Source organism: Dermacentor variabilis, chromosome 6 (genome assembly GCF_050947875.1).
Source record: "Dermacentor variabilis isolate Ectoservices chromosome 6, ASM5094787v1, whole genome shotgun sequence".
In the NCBI taxonomy this organism is placed as follows: domain Eukaryota; kingdom Metazoa; phylum Arthropoda; class Arachnida; order Ixodida; family Ixodidae; genus Dermacentor; species Dermacentor variabilis.
In genome coordinates, this window is record NC_134573.1 from 104,016,367 (window position 1) to 104,036,691 (window position 20,325).

The 20,325-nt window shown below is 45.6% G+C and overlaps 1 protein-coding gene across 1 annotated transcript in view; it reads right to left on the reverse strand.

Annotated features, from left to right (window-relative positions):
- Rme-8 (receptor mediated endocytosis 8) overlaps positions 1 to 20,325 on the reverse strand; it is a 187,602-nt gene that overhangs the window by 21,024 nt on the left and 146,253 nt on the right. Inside the window, exons 33-39 of the mRNA XM_075695386.1 lie at positions 19,490 to 19,762; positions 17,753 to 17,869; positions 12,723 to 12,900; positions 7,148 to 7,239; positions 6,045 to 6,150; positions 5,433 to 5,507; positions 3,344 to 3,544 (exon numbers count right to left, since the gene is read on the reverse strand). Of these exons, the coding sequence (XP_075551501.1) occupies positions 3,344 to 3,544; positions 5,433 to 5,507; positions 6,045 to 6,150; positions 7,148 to 7,239; positions 12,723 to 12,900; positions 17,753 to 17,869; positions 19,490 to 19,762 (1,042 nt within the window). The remainder of the gene's footprint in view (positions 1 to 3,343; positions 3,545 to 5,432; positions 5,508 to 6,044; positions 6,151 to 7,147; positions 7,240 to 12,722; positions 12,901 to 17,752; positions 17,870 to 19,489; positions 19,763 to 20,325) is intronic.

Sequence of the window (20,325 nt, forward strand, 5' to 3'; positions counted from 1 at the left end):
CTTTCTATCAAAGTCGATAAATACATCAGAAGTTAAAATAGACTATTTCAGAAATACCTTGGCGAAAAAGTTACTTCAATACCTAAAGAAGAAGCAGAGTTATTGGCAACCTAAAGTCGCGTATGATCCCATTCAGTGTGCTCCTGTTTCTTCAATGCCTTGCATGCGAAGGCTAGGGCGGAGCGGGGCAAGATTACAATGCTCTGCCCGCTGAACATCATTGATCTGGTTTGATTTTGGATGTTCAGATAGACACCAATAATTTCTATTTTCACACCTGCAATGCGCCAAAAGTAGCCAAACGCGGTTGTCCTTGGCGAGCCGCAGAGCGCTCAGCCAGCAGACCCGTCGCAGGATCCTGCGGCAGCCTCAGTATCTATGCAACATAGCAGGCCGCAGTTAATACATGCGTTTGGTTTGTTCGTGAGAGGGCTTGAGTGCACACTTGCACCGCTCATATGCTCCAATCTGGTCGTGCTACGTGGTGCGGACCGGTTTTGCCCTGCATCAGCTTGACCGATGGATAGTAGCCACATCCAGCTCATGCATATTGAAGCACTATCAATAGCTCAATACGAAGTGAGTCTGCCAAGGCATCTAAACAGGAGGGGACAGGAGTGAGCATGCGCAGGCAAGCGTACGTGTGGTCTGACATTAAATTTTGTGTAGTTCGAGAATAGTTGAGTGCTCAAAACTAGTCGACATTAGAGAGACCTGACAGCTATGTCACCAATAAGCAGGCAGCCATAGCCAAACGGCAGGAGACGACAGTCGGCTTCTTCTGGAAGTATGCAATTCTTCTTGAAATTCGAAAGTAGATTTTCGCTTAATTCAGTCTGTTTATTAAACGGCGTCAATAAATATATGCAGTAACTGTAGGAAGAAGCACACTGATGCAAACACCCTTCTTCACTCATGTCAGCTATTGGGCAATAGCAGCTGCATATTGGAATATGCTATATTACGAATGAAAGAAGCCCAAAAAAAGTAAGGAGCAGGCTTTTGTTGAAAAGGACCCTGTTGAAAAGTGCTGGCGAGATGCACGCACTGCGCAGAGCTCCAAAATTTGGCCGAGATGTTCACAGCAGCGTATGCTAACCAAAGACTGTGTTCTTTCACGAAGCCCAAGGGGTGGTTCTGGACCCATTTAAAGAACCCAATGAGTCAAAATTAAGCTGAAGCCTTCCAATAAGACATCTCTCAGAGCCTCAGTATTGCTTTGAGATATTAAATGCTTCCAATCAATCACAGAATTTCGGCAGCCTTTTTACATGAGCCCTGAATACATACCGTATTTATTCGCGTATAACCCGCACCAAAATGTGAAAAAACGCGTTTAAAAAGTGGGGGTGCGGGTTATCTGCGAATTTTTTCCTTGGGAGGGGGGGGGGGGGGGGTCGGCTTCACCGCAATGTGCGGCGGCCTCCCCGTGTAGTCCGCCATCCCCATCGTCATCGACGCTTGTCAAGCCGATGAAGGGCCAACGAAAGGCCAGCATTGTTGAGCCTCGCGTTAGGCGCTGTTTAGTGTACTTACCCCAGTTTGCACTGTTTGCCTGCTTTGTTTTGGCATCATGAGTGCGACTCGACGGCAGTGTTTCACAGCGAAAGAGAAGCTAAAGATTATAGCCGCTGCCGAAGAAATCGGCAACAGAGCTGCTGCAAGACAGCATGACGTCGACGAGTCGTGCATTCGCGACTGGAGGAAGAAAAAAGAGAGTCTCGAAGCAACGAACCGGAACAGGCGAGCGTTTCGGGGTCCGAAGACTGGCGCGTACCTCCACCTCGAGACGCAGCTTGCGAAGTTCATTGAGGAGCAGAGAAGTCGTGGCCACGCTGTTTCGACTGAGATGGCGCAAATGGAAGCCCTGAAGTTGGCCCGGGAATTGAACATTCCACGTGAGTTTCGTGCAAGCCGTGGATGGCTTCAGCGCTTCATGCGAAGACATGGATTTTCTATGCGGCGGCGAACAACCATGTGCCAGCGGCTTCCTGAAGCCTACGAGGAAAAGTTGTTCAACTTTCAACGATATGTGATCGCACTTCGGAAGGAGCACAGCTATTTGCTGTCTCAGGTGGGAAATGCTGATCAAACACCTGTGTACTTTGAGATGCCGATGGACACGACCATGGAAAAAAAGGGCTCCAAATCAGTCAGCGTGCTGACCGGCGGAAATGCCAAGCTGCGCTGCACAGTCATGCTATGCGCTTTGGCTGACGGCACGAAACTGCGCCCGTATGTGATTTTCAAACGCAAGACGCTACCTAGCATTCCACTGCCCCCAGGAATCGTTGTGCGTGCGGAAGAAAATTCGTGGATGAACAGTGGCCTAGTCGGTGACTGGCTTCGAGTAATCTGGGAGCGAAGACCAGGTGCCTTGCTGGCACGCCGGTCGATGCTCGTACTAGATTCCTTCAGAGGCCACTGCACTGATGCGGTGAAGGCTCGCCTTGCCGAGACCAGCACCGACCTCGTCATAATACCTGGCGGCATGACGTCCATGCTACAGCCACTCGACGTGTGCCTGAACAAGCCGTTCAAGGCACACGTGAAGCGGCTGTATGCCCAGTGGATGGCCGACGGCATGTACGCCCTCACACCGACGGGACGCGTGCGAAGGCCTGATATTCCATTGCTGTGCCAGTGGATCGTGGATGCGTGGAAAGCGATACCGGCCGATTTGGTGCGCAAAAGCTTTAAAAAATGTGCGATCAGTAATAGTCTGGATGGTTCCGAGGACGACTACGTCTTTGAGAGTGGCGATGAAGCCTCGGATGGCAGTAGTGAGAGCGGCGTCGATTAAGAATCGGATAACCAGTGACGTGGTGGCGGTCGTTTGAATAAATGTTCTGAAAACGAAATGATCACTGAGTGTGAGTTGCATCTTTCTAGCGCTCATTTTTTTTTTTTCAGGTAAACGTGCGGGTTATACGCGAGTTTTTTTTTTTTTTTTTCCGCCGAGTTCAAAGTTAGGGGTGCGGGTTATACGCAGGGGCGGGTTATACGCGGGTAAATACGGTATATGACACTAAGAGTACTTGACCTGCAAAAGAGATCAGGGGTCATATTCTTGGTCGGTCACTTTCGGGTATATGATCCCTCTCACGAGATTTTGCATGACTCAGCACCAGATGTGTTGTTCTCCACAAGAAAGCTGTTATCCTTGCTGTCTTGGTTCAGTGGCAGGAACACGGTGGCTTGTAAATACCGATGTGTCCGGCGCTAAGTCATGCAAAATATTGTGAAAGTGGTTGTATGCCTGGAAGTGATGGACAGAGGACACTGCTGCAGTGTTTGCCCATGGCCTGGGGTAGCTTGCCAGCTAAGTACGAGAGACACCCACCCTGAAACAGGTGTAAGGCCTCCTTGGGGCCTTGGCGCATGGCATCCAAGAAAACGGTTGGCAGGAAGCGGCCAGCTGTGCTGCGCACCAGTGGGCCATGAAGCTTGTCGGCTGCCATCTTGGCCAGCAACTCCCCCGCTCGCTCACGCAGCGTCTCGTCTGTGCCATTGCACCACTGGTCCAGCAAGTACACCACCGCACCTGCCACACACATCATGACTGGCTGGTACCTGGCAGTTTTGCACAGACATTGCAGCAGGCTAGTCAAGTGCGCCTAACATCACAGTGCTTATACAGGAAGCATGGTTGAAATTGGGCATATAAAATGTGGATGCCTAAAATTATGGCATAAATACAGTGGAACCTCGTTCATGTAGTGAAAAAAAAGAAAAAAAAACACAAGAAAAGGCATACTAACCAGGAAAACATATCATCCGAAGTAACTAAAAAATATTGAGGCTCAACTGTAGTTGACATCTATGTAATGCGAAGTGTCGCAAGAATCTCGGGCACGAAGCACGAGATGTGTTTTCTTGTTTCCTATTGCATCATGTTTTAAAATGGTGACATTAAAGCACAATGAAATCAAGCTGGTAGGTGACATAAGATGCCCGCGGAGTAAAAAGCGATGCTCACACTGCACTGCCTGCAGCGGAGAATGGCGTTGCGTTTGAGTTATTGCCTACTAAAAGTATGCAGTACACTTCAAACAGCACTACGCACCATGTGCTGTAAGACAGATAGGTGAAAATGCTTATCGCAATAGAGTAGGCAGCTGTGAATGCCGTGTTAGTTTATCCAGGAGGAGATTTGCTGGTACCAGAATAAGAAACTGAGTACATGCCAGTGTTTTCAAGTGAGATGGTCTACCGAGTATTACTGAGAAGATGATGCGGCGGACAGCTACTGTTCTCAATTCTGTGCCCCTTGTGCCTTTTTCTTGCTTACATGGGATCCAGTGGCCTGGAAACATACCATACGATTGCAGTTTGCTAATTTACTGAATGTTAGTGACGAAAGAGCGTGTTTTCTGGGAACATATGAACCAGTAAAAAATAAGCGTAACTCAATTGGGTAATTTCTTTTGTTCTCGAACGTGAATGTTGCCGCCAGGAAATCGAACATGACAAGATCGTATCAACAAGGTTCTACTGTATATCAGTGAGGCTAACACTGCATTTTACACAGGTAAAAATAACACTACTTCACCTAGTCTCTAATAATTCTAAATTTGCCAATTATCCCTAAAGGATGGATGCACCAATTTTTGTGCCACTATTATTCACTAAGGGTGTGTGAATACCAAGATTTCGAATTAAAGATTTCAAATTAAATATTGAAATGAATCAAGGAAAAAAAAAAGCAGAATATCGAATCTCAGAAAATTTGAGACAATATTTTATGCTTCCAAATTCCAATGTGAACAAAGTGCTCGCCCACGCAGGCACCGTACCTTGAAAGCGATCTGCGATGTAGACAAAGAGCGCCCAGTGCCGGTAGCTTCATATGCACTGTGCTTTCGGCGTTTAGTTTGCGTTGAAGCAAGAGGCAGCACAAAGGTCAATTCATTCACTGCTGCTGCAGCGCTTCCTCACTGCAACGTTTTGACAGCGAGTTTTTGTGGTTATAGAGCAAGATAAAACTACTATCTTACTTCGCATAGCTGTCTACTAATTTGCTAACGTAATAGGTGCTTCATCTTTTGGTTAAACTATCTTTTTTCTCTTTTTTCTTTGTTTCTTACCTCGGACGTTTGTCACTCACTCTTTGCAATAACATTGTTAGACATGGCGACCAAAGTTTCATAAGTGAGGCGTTTTGGATATTACGGACTTCGAATAAAGCGGAAGTTTCTGTCGGATTATCAGGGTTCGTTGTGACGAGAGTTGACTGTATTGAATAAAACATAGGTATTTCCACGTATAAAAAGTGACATTATTACAGGGTTCGACTATACTATGTTCACATGTCCAAAGTATGAGAAAATGTGCCACCAAGCAAGCAAAAACCCACGAGTTTCTGTGAAGCTCACCATAGAGAAGACAGCTGTATCCGGAAGTTTTGGCGATAACCAACTATCGACACTCACCTTTCGCAATGGCCTCCTTGACGAGACGACTGTTGGAAACCAGCGGCAGAAGTGTGTCCAGCACCACGAGCCTCTCTGAAAAATCAAGAAAGGATTGCCAGGTCATGTCACGGGCAGTTTCAAGGCTAAATGGGAATGCAACAGAGGCGCACGACATTGGAGCTGGGCAGTAGCTCTACATTCAGGGCCTTTACAAGATGCTGTAAACTCAGCTATAGATGTTTTTGATGCGATAGCATTGTAGGTAGACTGCACACAATATGTAGGCATCCGTCTGACAAAAAATGCTCTACCAATGGCAGAGCACTGCATTTGTAGTGCAGAAGATGTGAGTGTCTCTCACCTACGGCAACATTATCTTTTTGTCCACTTATATCCCTTCTTATTATTTCAACATTTCAATTTTAAAAATGCAGTTAGCTTCCTCTACACCTTTCCCTGTTTTTATTGTCTGTTGGCTTTCAAGACTCTGTCATAACAGACACAATTTTTTTTTTACATAATGCCACTAAAGTTACTTGAATGCCGAAATAAAAATAATTTGCATAGCAACTTCTACAGTAACCACCAAATAAATTGCACACAGTGATTTAGAAACTTAAAGTAACTCACGTTCAGCCTCCTTGAAGGTGACCAGCACCAACAGCAGGTTGACCAGCACCTCTGAATTGGCAATGTCGCTCACACACTCTTGGCTTCCTGTCAGCGCTTGGATCACCTAGAATCAAGTGACACACAAACTGTCACTCTAGTTGGCAGGCAGATAAATAAGAGCATATTTTTAAATTTAAATTTATTTTTGGGATTTATCGTTCCAAAGCAAAACAAGGGCTCTATGAGAAATGCCACAGTGGGAGGCTTGGGATAAATTTCGACCACTCGAGGCGCTGTAACCATATAACTCTTAAAATCTCTCCTGGAAAACTGCAAATGATTTCCCCCAATTTCACTAGGGTTGAGGGCGAGTTGGTATTGGCGAGTTCACTAGGGCGAGTTGGTATTGCATTCTAAAACTGGTACAGTGCAACATACAAAGGAAGAAACAAGCCGAGACGGCCAGATCTCTGTTCTGATCTCTGTTCTTTTATCTGGATATCTCAGCTTCTTTCTTCCTTTGTATGTTGCGCTGTACCAGTTTTAGAATTCCCCCAATTTCTTTTTTACTTCCTTGATGTTTCGCGCGTAGCATGCTCATTGAAAAAATATTGGGTGTAAGTTCTACTTCTTTCACTCAATGAAAACCTGAATAACAAACCTTGCTTTGAGTAAGCATACAATGCATACAAGCTTTCGATAATATTCTCTAAACGCATGACAGCAGAACAAATGCAAACTGCAAAACAATAATTAACGATTGCCCAGTCTCAGCAGTAGGCAGTGGAATGAGCAAATTCGCATGACTTGTTCCCGGCAATTAAAGGCAATGGAAACTGTGGCATGGACAAGTGGGACTCGCCCTTGGCGATATTAATACAAACAGCTAAAATGAGTACAGATCGGGCTTGGTAGTTAAATGGTTAACATGTACGGCTGAGCTAAGCTTTCAGAAACCCATACGGTAGCTTGCTGTAAGAGCAGAATTGAAAAAGGTTCTTGGGACATGGAAGCTGAAAAATGAACTGCTGTTGTGTCCCAGCCTAAAAGCATGCAAGTGGCTTGGAGTTTAGAAGTGTACTCTGCAGCAAAAGCAAGTCTAATCCTAGTGTGATGCTGACCTGCACGGTGACCGCTTGCAGGCCCCTGCAGCCATCCAGGCTGAGGAGGCAGAACAGCAATCGGAAGTGGCCAACACATAGGCTCTCCAGGCCTGCGCAACCAGAAAACAAGAATAAGCAAATCTTGTAAGTTAAACCTAAATACCGTATTTACTCACATAATGATCGCACTTTTTTGTCAGAAAAATTGACACAAAATCAGGGGTGCGATCATTACGCGAGTTAAATTTCCCGCGAAAAGAAAAAAAGAATTTTTCGTCCCGTGTTTGCTGCGGGACATTAAAACAAAAATGGCGGCCGGCGGAGCAAGCCGAACGAGATTTTTTTTCTTCTCGTGAGCACATTATGTGCATTGAAACAGTTTCTTCTGTATCAGTAATAAACAATATCATTAATATTGGCAAGTTTGCGGCAATAACGTAGCCATGTCCACTTTGAGGAGACAGAAACAGATGGGTGCGCTTAGCTGCCAGTGACATACTAGAAACACATGGCTGGCATGCTGCGGAAACTGCGGCATCTGTCTTCACTACTATCCTAATACGGCACGTTTCCACTAACGGTGGGCGAATATCTTAGCTGCGTTACAAGCGTTGGCGTATGAATAGGGTACAGTTTTAACGTAGCAGTGTAAACGTGGCTACTATCGTTTCCACTCGCAATTTGTTGCGTGCCCACGAGTGCAGATGAGAAGAATCGACAGGTGCCTTTTTTTGTTGTTTAGTTGACCACAACCGTTATAAAGCCTACACATAATAATGGCAAGTTTTGTTGCAACTTTTTTTTAGTCATAGAAGTGCGGAAAGTGATGAAAGTAATGAAATGAGGCATCTACTTAAGGATGTTTAGTGCGTGCAGACCGCTTGGTTTCTCTTGGAGTCGGTCGCATAGCATTCGACAGATGGTAAGCGCGATCAATATTAGCTAGACTTGGCACACGACATATCGCTGAGGCAAGTTCAGGGTGCGATCATTATGCGAGTGCAATCATTATGCAATAAATATGGCATAACAAAGTCGGTAAAATCAGCTATTTGCTTCGTAATATTTAAATTTCTTTATACTGAAATTCGATCTTTTATGCAAATAAGTACAGTCACCAATAGATTTTTCTGACACAGAAGGGGCAGCGAGATTTTCCATATTACACAATCGAAAGAAGCAAAGTGTGTGTGTGCGTGCGTGTGTGTATGTGTGTGCGTGCGTGCGTGCGTTTGTGAGTGAGTGAGTGAGTGCATGTTACACACCTCATCATTCACAAGGCCATTTTAAGAGCACTGTCGTCCACAGCCAGCTTGAAAAAGCAAGCCATGGATCTAGTGGCTTCATTCCTACTTTAGCTCAGGACGTCAGTGTCAATGATGCCATTTGGTGAAAGTCTTTCTTGCAGTCACCTGCAAAACCACGCAAGCACCCTTGCCCATCCTGACATGTTCTAAATTAAAGAAACATGCTGTAAATTGTCTGAGTAGGTAAATGACAACAAATGTATGAGTGACAGACTAAATGTGGAAAGAGTCTGCTCCTAAAATTGAGGCAGGGAGCTTTCGTCAAGATTAAGAGTACACATACAAGAGTTACGTATACAGTTAAACTTCAATACAACGGACTTCAATATAATGAAATTCTCGATATAATGAAGTATGTAACTTTTCATAACCTCTTTTCCATAGAACACCATGTATTTAGAACTTCAATATAACAAAGTGTATTTGCATGCGATTTCAATATAACGAAATTTCACTGCCACTTTAAAGGTATGCCAAGACAATAAATGGAAACTTCCTGTCACGTGATTGAATTACAAGCGGCTTCTTACAAACACGCCTCTCAAGTCACGTGCCGCCCGACAAGAGTGACCGCTGAAGTATAGCCGCATCATGTTCTGTATAAAGTACAAGTGCGATAAGATCCTATCACACCTTGCGCACTGTGTGCTTTATGTGCGAGTGAAAGTCTGCCAGGGTGAGACAAGAAAGATGGTGGCTTCACGAGTGCCGCTTTCCTGCACAAGCAAAGGGAAAGAGGGGGAGGTGAGCAAGTTTGCAGTAACGCAATCAAGTGCGTGCGAGGGGGTGGAGAAGGGAGGAGGCGGGGGTAAGTTGGCGCACATGTTGATTTTTGGCGCTTGTCTCAGCCGTGGCTGTGAATGATTGTAAGCGCAGCTGCACGTATATGTATGAGTGACAGACTAAATGTGGAAAGAGTCTGCTCCTAAAATTGAGGCTTAGAGGTGCTTAAGAGGTGATCTGCTGTGTGTGAAAAGAGTGGGCGTGCCGAGTTGGCGTGGCACCATGTAAACTGTCGTACCGTGTGTTTAATACTGGAGGTTGCGTAATCTAATCTCTCTCGAGTTTCGGTGGCCAGTTGGAGAGAGAGGCAGATGAAGCATTCGCTCCCTGCTATCGGTGCTTTTCCTGATAGTGTCGTCCCTGTACGGGCTACGCTCTCAGCCCCGGGGGTGGAATGCACGAAAAAGCGTGGCTGGCTTCGCTTAATTCGTAGCACCGAGAAGATGTTGTCGACATATGTGGCTTGAAACCGTATCACTCTTAGTCTACTACCAAATTTATCAAAGTGAATTGTTTTCTCATTCAAATTTGTTTTTTCGATTGCCCAATAAATCCGAAAATTCTGCAACCCCTTTCTGTGTAAGAAAAATTTATCGCCGAAAAATTATTTGCATAAAAGGTCGAATTTCAATACAACAAAATTTTGATATAATGAAGCAAATTGCTTATTTTACCGACTTCGTTATATTGAGGTTTAAATGTAATAGAACCTTGTTCATACGTTTTCTAAAAAAACGCGAGAAAAGACATACTAAACATGAAAAAATACGATCCAAAGGAAGTAAACAATTTCGACACACTCAATTATTGTTGACATCCACATTACGCGAAGCATCTCATGGATTGTCGCGGCATGAGACGCTGATGCATATCGAGCTAGCGGTGTGGTGCTCCAGTGGCCAGAGGTGCATTTTGTTGTTTTCCTATTGCGTGGCGTATTAAGAGGTCGACGGGAAACCGAAATGAAATCAAGCTGGTGGGCAACATCAGATGCCGCCAAAGCGAAACACGATGCCCACATCATTCCACCTGAAGCAGGGAACAGTGACATACTTGGATTCATCATCACCATTATCAGCCTGGTTACGCCCACTGCAGGGCAAAGGCCTCTCCCATACTTCTACAACTACCCCGGTCATGTACTAATTGTGGCCATGTTGTCCCTGCAAACTTCTTAATTTCATCCGCCCACCTAACTTTCTGCTGCCCCCTGCTACGCTTCCCTTCACTTGGAATCCAGTCCGTAACCCTTAATGACCATCGGTTATCTTCCCTCCTCATTACATGTCCTGCACATGCCCATTTCTTTTTCTTGATTTCAACTAAGATATCATTAACTCGCATTTGTTCTCTCACCCAATCTGCTCTTTTCTTATCCCTTAACGTTACACCCATTATTCTTCTTTCCATAGCTTGTTGCGTCGTACTCAATTTAAGTAGAACCCTTTTTGTAAGCCTCCAGGCTTCTGCCCCGCACGTAAGCACTTGTAAGACACAGCTGTTACACACTTTTCTCTTGAGGGATAATGGCAACCTGCTGTTCATGATCAGAGAATGCCTGCCAAACGCACCCCAGCCCATTCTTATTCTTCTGATGAGTTACTAAGCAAGGCAATATTATCAGCGAATCGCAAGTTACTAAGGTATTCTCCATTAACTCTTATCCCCAATTCTTCCCAATCCAGGTCTCTGAATACCTCCTGTAAACACGCTGTAAATAGCATTGGAGAGATCGTATCTTCCTGCCTAACGCCTTTCTTTATTGGGATTTTGTTGCTTTCTTTATGGAGGACTACTGTGGCTGTGGAGCCGCTATAGATATCTTTCAGTATTTTTACATACGGCTCGTCTACACCCTGATTCCGCAATGCCTCCATGACTGCTGAGGTTTCGACTGAATCAAACGCTTTCTCGTAATCAATGAAAGCTATATATAAGGGTTGGTTATATTCCACACATTTCTCTATGACCTGATTGATAGTGTGAATATGGTCTATGGATTATCGCCTACTAAAAGCATACAGTACACTACCAATGGCACTATGCACCACACGCTGCAAAACAGATAGGTGAAGATGCTTTTCATAATAGGTTTGATGGTGATAGCTGTGAATGCGGCGTGCAACAACCTGGGTGGAGATTTTCTCTTACCGGAATAAGAAACTGCACACCGTCGTTTTCACATGAAACGGATGGCTATATACTGTTCTGGATCGTGCCTTTTCTTGTTCACATGGGATCTAGCAGCCGGAAAACATATACAATCGCAGTCTGCAGTAGGGAACGGTGTCAGGTTTCGGTTATTGCCTATTAAAAAAGTGTGCACTACATTTTTAATGGCAACACGCACTACGAAACAAAGAGGCGGAGATGTTTATTGCGATAGGATTGGCAGTGACAGCGGTGAATAACGCATGCGACGAGCCTGCAAACGGCTTGCCGATACCAAAATGAGAAACTGAGTGCATGCCGGCATATTCATGTGAGACGGGTGGGTGAGTATTGTGGTAAAGCTGCCGCAGCTGGCAGCTACGTAGAGTTCTGGAACACGCCTTTCCTTGTTCACATGGGATCTAGCAGCTGGAAAACGTATACGATCACAGTCTTCAACAGTGAATGGCGATGCATTTCGTTTATTGCCTATTAAAAGCATACGCTGTGCTTCCGACGGCACCAAGCGCTGTGGAACAGATAAGTGAAGATGCTTATTGCAATAGGACTGGCGGTGATAGCTGTGAATGCCGCGTGCAATGACCCCTGGGATTTGCTGATAGCGAAATTAGAAAGTGAGTGCGCGCCGGCGTTTCCATGTGACACAGGTGGGCGAGTATTGTGGTGAAGCTGCCGTGGCGGGAAGCTATATACTGTTCTCGATTGTGTGTACATTGCGCAATTTCTTGTTTGCATGAGATTTAGTGGCCGGAAAACGTATCACATGATCGCACTTTGGTGACGTACAGAATGTTGGTGTCGAAAAATTGTGTTTTTCGGGAACGCATGAACCGGTAAGAGATGAGCACAACTCTACTGGGCCATTTTTGGTCTTCTCGATTGTGAGCGCATGTGCTGGGAAAACGTACGTAACAAGAACCTATCAATGAGGTTCTACTGTATATAGAATGCACTCTATTATCATGGACCAGAATTCTTGAACTTCTGCCCTAAAATTGTCAAAATGGCCTGTACTTCCAAATTAACATGTGCCTACAAGGTTACAATTTTTGTTGTCAAATTCCTAGCTTATTTCAATCAATGTTTACATTCACGTCCCGACCTGACACTGCTGTGTCTATCTGAGGTCAAGTGCATCACTGATTATATTGTGTTCTGTATTTTTCGGTTACATAACCTGTTGGAGATGTGATGCGTGTAATGTTAAGAGTTGTACTTCTGTAACCTGTTTTAAGTTCCTTGGCTGTTTTTTTGTTGCTGTGTGGAATACTCGCGGAACGAAGTCCAGCCTAAATTTATGGACAATTCCTTTAATATGCGTGCACACTGACCAGGATTGTTGCGGAGCACATTGTGTAAGGCGTGGAGGGCTTGTTCCGTCTGTGCCACCCGCTGGGTGCCGCCGCTCGCTGTACCAGTGTTGTTATCATCCAGTGAGCGGGCTGAGTGCAGGTACTGCGCCTGAGACCCCACGAAGTCCAACAGGTCTAGGGCAAACTGGCGTGGGTTCTGCAAGACAATGATTAATTCTAGATGACTGCCCCCAATTCTGCACACCGGACCGGCAACAGGGATCACATCTATAAACGTTCCATATTGACAGTTACAGAAAAGAAAGCGGACATCACAAGGTGTTAAAAATGGCATCTTACTGCAACATGCAGGAAGTTACAGCAGAGAGCAATTACTGATTCAAAGTACAAGCTCGAAAGAGATATGCCCATATAAACCCACCAGTACACAGTGACTAAGAGTGACCCATTAGCAGCACCTGAAAAATCACCATAATCCATCATGAATCCTTAATACAGTCAAACCCGGCTATATCGAACTCGCAAAAAAATGCCTATCAGTTCGCTATAGAGCATAATTCGATATAAGCCTGCTGAATAATTGGATGTCATAAAAGCACGTACCATTTATAAAATCACTTTATTGATGAAACTAGCTTAGTTTCGTATGAAATAGTCCTGCATTTCTTTCTGCTTTGGCAATTTCGCTGCCTGTGACGCACGCACTTCTCCACATTGTCGAAGAAGTCGGGAGCAACTGAGGCCGAAACCTTCCGCATTCGCGCAGAAGCACCGGACTAGTGCGAGCGCACCAACCACTTCGGAGGATGTGGGCCAAGGACTGTCGTTTCTTTCCTCATTGTGCCTACTTTCACTTGTGCTTGGTACGATGTCGGCAGTGCAGTCTTCGTTTTCAGGCTCTCCCGTGGTCGCGACACCATCATTTGCACTCACAAACTCGTCCACTATTGATTCGTCAACAGCTTCCGGAAATTCTGACAGCTCGCTCCAAGTTTCGGCAACACCGGCAACGGCTGCGTCGCATTCATCTGAATTTACAGTCATCACCGAGCACGCGGAAGCCGACACGGCTGAAGCAATTTCGGATGAACTACTCTTACACGGCTGTGCGTACGCATCGAGCGCCACGGGCCCCGGGGCGAGAGTTTGGCCGCTTTAGCCCTAATTTCCCCCTTATTCTTCAAGATCGCCCTGAGACTGTTCCTCGGAATCATTCACGCTGCAGGGACACATCCGACTTCTCACCGCATTTGACCCGATTTATGATTTCGAGCTTCACGACAAAAGGCAAATTCTGCCGCTTCATCACGGCAGCACTGCGGGAGAAGGCCCACAAGGCACACATAGAATGGACTATAAAAGCACCGAGACAACTCGCACTTTCGCCATTTTGCACGACAAGGGCACAAGAGCCTCTGATTGGCTGTCAGAGCAAGCGCTGCGGGCGGGCCAGGCTCATTTATTGCAGGGGGGTGTCGACGGCTCGTCCGAAGCAGCGCGGTCACGGTAGGGATAGCGGTTGGATGGAGCCACGCCATCGGGTTTCCCCGCCACCGCTAGGGAAAGCCAACTTCAGGGGGCGCTTTTCCGGCGCTCGATGTTCGATATATCGGGAGTCGCTGCTATTTTTGTTCAATGTAAACGTAATTTTTGCTATATATACTCATTGTAACTATACCGTGCTCAGAAATTGTTCGATATATAGAATAATTCGATGTAAACGGGTTCAATATACAGTGCAGTCCACTTATAACGATACCACATATAACGATATATCGGTTATAACGATGGGTCGACATGAGAGTGTCATTTTATGCATTAGGTCTATGGGGAAAAAAACCATTTATAGCGATAGGTTATTCACCGCATATCGGATATAACGATCAAAATTTTGCAGTCTGGACGGCGTTTTCCGTGCCAAATAATCGTAACACTTGCGTTGCTTAGTTCCCTGAAACGAACGATGTCGAGATGAGGCGATGTTTACCTCCATAAGTTCATATCTGCCGACATTACCGCGCAGCGCGTCTCGCCCCGCCCGCGCACCGGTGAATAGCTGAGTAGGCGCAGCGCGCCACAAGATGGCGCTAGCTGCTTCATGCGCGTCGGCCACAGTCGCTCCGAAAGAGAGAGAAAGAAAAAACAAAGCGACAAGCAAAGCGGCGCGGTGGCGCCCGTCCGGCGTCTCTCTCGCGATAGCAGGCTGGCGCCACCGGAGCAGCGTGCAACCAACGGTTCAAATGGTTCAACCCAGTTAGAAGATGGCGCCGACAAAGCGCAAAGCTGTGTCGCTTGACACGAAGATGGATATTTTGCAGGACTCTCGATGCGGCTTCAAAGTGAGCGCCCTCGTGAAGAAGTATGAGCTCGTCCAGTTAACGATATCAACCATCTTGAAAACCGGGAGCACCGAGATTGTGAAGGCAGGAGCTATCAGCGGCCATGCCGATCAGCGGAAAAGGGTTAGAGACCCTTTGTACGCCGATGTTGAAGAGGCGCTTTACCAGTGGTTCATCACCAATTGCTTCAAGAAGGCGGGCTTTGTGCGTAAGGACGAACTTCCCCAACCCGCTGAGACCGACCCAGTAGAAGTCGCTGACATACCGAGCTCTGGGAGCTCGTTCCTACTGGTGACACAGGTGTTGTGTCGAAGGAGGAGTTTTTGACTGCAGACAGTGCTGCCTCGTTCTGCGATGAAGTCACCGACGAGGTGATCGCCGAAGATGTGCTGTCTCGACAGACGGCAAAGTTGTGCGACGGTGGCGACGACATCAGCGACAGTGACAACGAGATCGACAGTGGCTCCTTGACCCCGGCCACGATGTCCACGCAAAGTGCACTGTCGTCGATCAACTGCTTAATTGATGTTATGCATGCTAAAGGATTGCCGCCAGTGTTCGCGCAGCAGCTGGAATCCATGCACACCGCGGTTGTGAATCTGAAGCTGCCGCAAAAGCAAGTGCAGATTTCGGACTATTTCGGCGCGCCTAACCCTTGACATGGTCATTGGCGCTAGAAATAAAGTTTGTTTTTTACGGCCTACTGTCTACATCATATATTCTTTAGAGCAAGTAGCGAATTGGAGTTCGGAGCTGCAAAGGTATGTTCCGCGTTTAAAAAAAAAAAAATTTTTTTTGACGACTGCAGTCCAGATATAGCGATCATCGGTTATAACGATCATATTTTTCGTCTTTCTCGATATCGTTATAAGTGGACTGCACTGTAGTCGGGTTTGACTGTACAGTAGCAGTGATAGCTATGGCACATTTTCGGTCCCTCATGGATCCTGTGTGTCTTGTAGTAAGCCTGTGATGATGTTATTGCTACCTTTCGATTAGTCTGTTGCGATCTTTGCATAAACAGTGCACCTGTGCAACAAGCAGAACAGCTTTCTCGGAATCTCTTTTTCTAGCATCTGGTGATATCAATAACTTCCAAGACAAGCATTTAAAGTGGAAACAAAAGTGCATAACAGCTATCATAGTAAGGAAAGAAAATGGAAGGTTTGTCTCAGTGCCTTATGACAGACTGTAACGATTACCTCGCTGAATGATTCATGGGATTTAATGTCCAGAAGCAACAGAGGAGCATGAAAGATACCATAGTTGGGGCATCAACGAATTAACTGACAACTTGCAGTTAAAATAAACTTTGAACATGGGGAAACCTGCCTCCAATCACGCCAGAAATGTAACAACTGGCTCCATGACACACAGATTGAAATGCACTGACACAGGTCAAAGCTTGAAGGAAATACTTGACAAACTACAGCAGTGAGTGCAAGAAAAACAAAAAGAACTAATAATATCAGTGGCCACACAACCAGTGTGATCACTGATATTATGGTTTCATGTATTGTACTGTACTAATGTTTATAATAGATAGTCACAATTATATAGTAACTGTAATTGACACCTGCCATTGTTAACACTACGACTGACACGTACTTTTGTGGCAAGAAAGCGAGTTTAACCATAAAACTAGATTTCAGTGTGCGAACATGGCTCGGACTTACCATAAAAATCCGGGCATAATACGAGGGTTTTTTCCTCTTATTAGCATCCCAAATTTTCGCTTCGTACTATATATGCGGATCCAAACAAAAATTTCAGTCAGAAATTTGGGCTAGAAGTTTTGGTTTCGTTATTGCTGCGTGGCTAAGGCTTGGCTTCCTTTTTGCTGCGTGGCCACGGCTTGGTTTCATTATTGCTGTGTGGCTGAAGTGGGCTTCACCAGCCACACTATGCAAGTGGATTGTGGACGCATGGGCCAGCATACCAGAGGACCTTGTCCATCGCGCATTCAAGAAGTGCATCATCTCAAATGCGCTCGATGGCATAGAGGTTCAGTACCTCTGGAAAGATATGTCCTACAAGGAACTATCCGAAGAGAGCGCAGCCAAGGAAGACAGCAATTGAAGTGCAAAGTGTAATTTAAATAAATGTTTTCCTCTAGCTTTCCTAATGCATATTATATGCGGATAAATCTTTTTCCATTTTGCGTCCCAAAAATGTCACTAAGCAATATATGTGGTTTTGTATTATACGCGAGTTTTACAGTATTTGTTTTAAAATTGAAGCTGTTTTTGCAAAACTTGTCTGGTTTTTATAACCGTGGGTGCTGTGGTGTAGCTGTTCTCTAGCTGAATAGACCCAACTAATCCGAGTAGAGGATGCGTGCTACATCGCCGCTGGGTTTCTTGCAGCACGATCAGATGGCGCTCGCCACCGCGCTTCCAAGGCAGCACTGCTTTGGCCTCTACGATGCCTGAGTAAAGGCTTCTGTCTCACGTTGTGTGGATATCCAATAAACATAAACTCATATTTCTACTCTAAACAAAGCTTCGCTGTATATAGATTGCAACTTGTTGTATCTGCTGCATAACTTTTTCTGGCACAGTGCTTTCGTAATCCTAAAATTAAGCCAATTCCACAAGGCAAACATATGTTCCTAAGCACTGAAATGAGCTTGCACTTCAAGCAACAAAGCAACCAGGAAGAAGTTCTTCATCAACAACAAAGCTTTGCCCGGTAATGTTCATGCCTTACCTCGAGAGGGAAGGTGGGCTGCTCATTATAGATGCGCACAAATATCTCTCCCACTACCAGCTCCTCCTTGTGGGCACTGTACACGAAATTGGCACCATATGACTCGTCGCACTCGCCCTGCAAAAATAAGATTAAAATTTACTGGGAGGCACTGGGCATAACAGCGCATCACGCTTCTGAGGGGTTTAGAATAGATTGACAGATGATCTGTTATTGACTTACTGTGATCCACACCTGCACAAGAAAGGACCAAGTTTTCATCCCATGATTACGGCTGCATTAAGCAATGTTCATGTTTGAATAATTGTCATATCGCTATTTACAAAGCCCGCAAGAAAAAGAACCCAGACTCCAACAATTTTCTCCAGTGCTTGGATTTATATAATGCACCAGCAGACAGTCTCCAAAATGCTATGCTATATTTGTGCAAATCTCATGCAATCCTCCCCAATCTTTTGCAATTTCCACAACTCTTTGAGCAACCTTCTCTAGCATGGATGCATCCTGCAATTACGAATGAAAAAACTCAGCACCAACTTATACATTCTGTGCCTCTCTCTCGCACTGCACCTTCCTCCCACCAAACTACATATATGGTTTCTCCTTTGGCATCATTCAGCACAACTCTGACTCTGAGGAGCAATCGCCATACGGCTACGGCAGCACAGCTGTTCTAATTTATGCCCATGGATGGGTAGACAGGACATGTAGGCCTCATTTCTTCAGCTCACTGCTGCTGCCACAGAAAAAGCCGCCCTCATGTACTATAGGCATCAAATGAAATGCGAACAGCGAAGCGTGTAGCCTAAGCATAACTGAAGGCTTAGTGTGTGCCGTCCAGACATCACCATCAACATGCACACACATCTATCTGGTTTGACTGCACGGCACGATGATGCTCCTCCTATGCTGCAATATTTTCGTTTTTGTTCTGGTTCGCTTTTGTTTAGAAGAGAGAAAAGAAAAATCAAAGAATGCAGAAGCTAGAATACTTAAGTATAGGGAAAGTATTATCACCCCATGTGGTGATAATACTTTCTTGATAATACTTTTTTGATAATACCGTATGTGCTATCAGTGTCAAATGAAGCAAAGAGCAGTGCATGTGGTACAATTTGGGCTGTCATCATTACTGCACCGTCTCTTTCCTCACTTTCACGTAAAAGAGGACCAGAACACATGCAAAAATATCACAGAAAAGGGGGGGGGGAGGGGGCATAATCAGGCAGTGCAGTCAAACCGGATGTGTGCGCCTGTCAATGGTGATTACTGGATGGCACGCACTATACCTTAAGTTATGCTTAGGCCACACACTCTGCTGTTCACATTTCATTTGATGCCAATAGTATGTGTGTCCGGATATATTGAGTGACACACATCCATACATGACAAAGGTACCACAGTCCTGCCACATTCTTTCCTATTTTCTTTGTTTCAGCCAGCTCGTTGAACCAGTTTCGTTTTGGCAGGCTGCCGACGCATACAACCCTAAAAATTAAAACAAAGGTAATTTTTTTCGAGGAGGTCGTTTACAAACGTAACTCAATTTCCAGCATCAAAGCTGTCTCTAGGTCCAAGTAAAGCCAGAGACACCCCATTGGCGTTTGCACACCACGGCAATGACATGCACAAGTGTGTGCTGAAAACACTTGAGAAGTGAGAGACGCGATCCACGACGTCTAGTGACATAGCGCGTAGACACCAGCTATTGAGCAAGACTGTGCCTGCTGCACCTACCGATCGCACGACCGAGCGCTGCTGCTCACGCAGGTACTCCCGGAGCTCGGCGCGGGTAGCATTGTCCCAGAGCAGGTAAGGGTTCTCCGTGTTGGCCGTCAAGATTCGCAGAAGTTCAGGGGCTGGAAGCACACCCAGCTTTCTGGCCAGGTATGGAGTCAGCAGTGCAGACAGGGCCGTGCGAGCAGCAGCATTGGGTGGGCATGCCTCGTCTAGCCCAGCCAGTCGTGCACACGCACCAATGCTCTCTTCAGCCAGCCGATTGGCCACTTCCTACACGAGTAGAGAGAGACAGGGCAAAAGCAAAAGAAAAGTGATAAAAAGGAAAGAAGTAGGCATAAAGGGAGCTTGATTGCCGATAAAACCGGTCAGTAACCAAAGCCAAAACACACTTATAATATTTCAGTATCTGTACAGATTTGCTGTTCAAAATTAGCTGCTGCTATTTGCAGCCAGCTGATGGGCAACTTCTCAGATGAGTTGGGGGAAAGAAGAGGCAGCATCTGATTACGAGGCATGGCGCAGTGGGAGGATATGGATTAATTTTGACCACTTGGGGTTTTTCAATGGGTGCCCAATGCACGGTACACAAGCGTTCTTGCATTTTGCCCATACTGAAATGCAGCTGCCGCGGCCGGTGTCACACCCGTGACCTCAAGCCCAAAAGTAGAACAACATAGCCACTGGGCCACTATGGCAGGTTAAGTGAGAAGGTTAACATGATTATTGGTAAAACAGATTATCAGCAACCTATGTGAAAAAGCAAATTTCAGGATCCATACAGCTACTGCCATCACACGATTTGCTTAACAGTACAACCTCGTTATAATGAAATA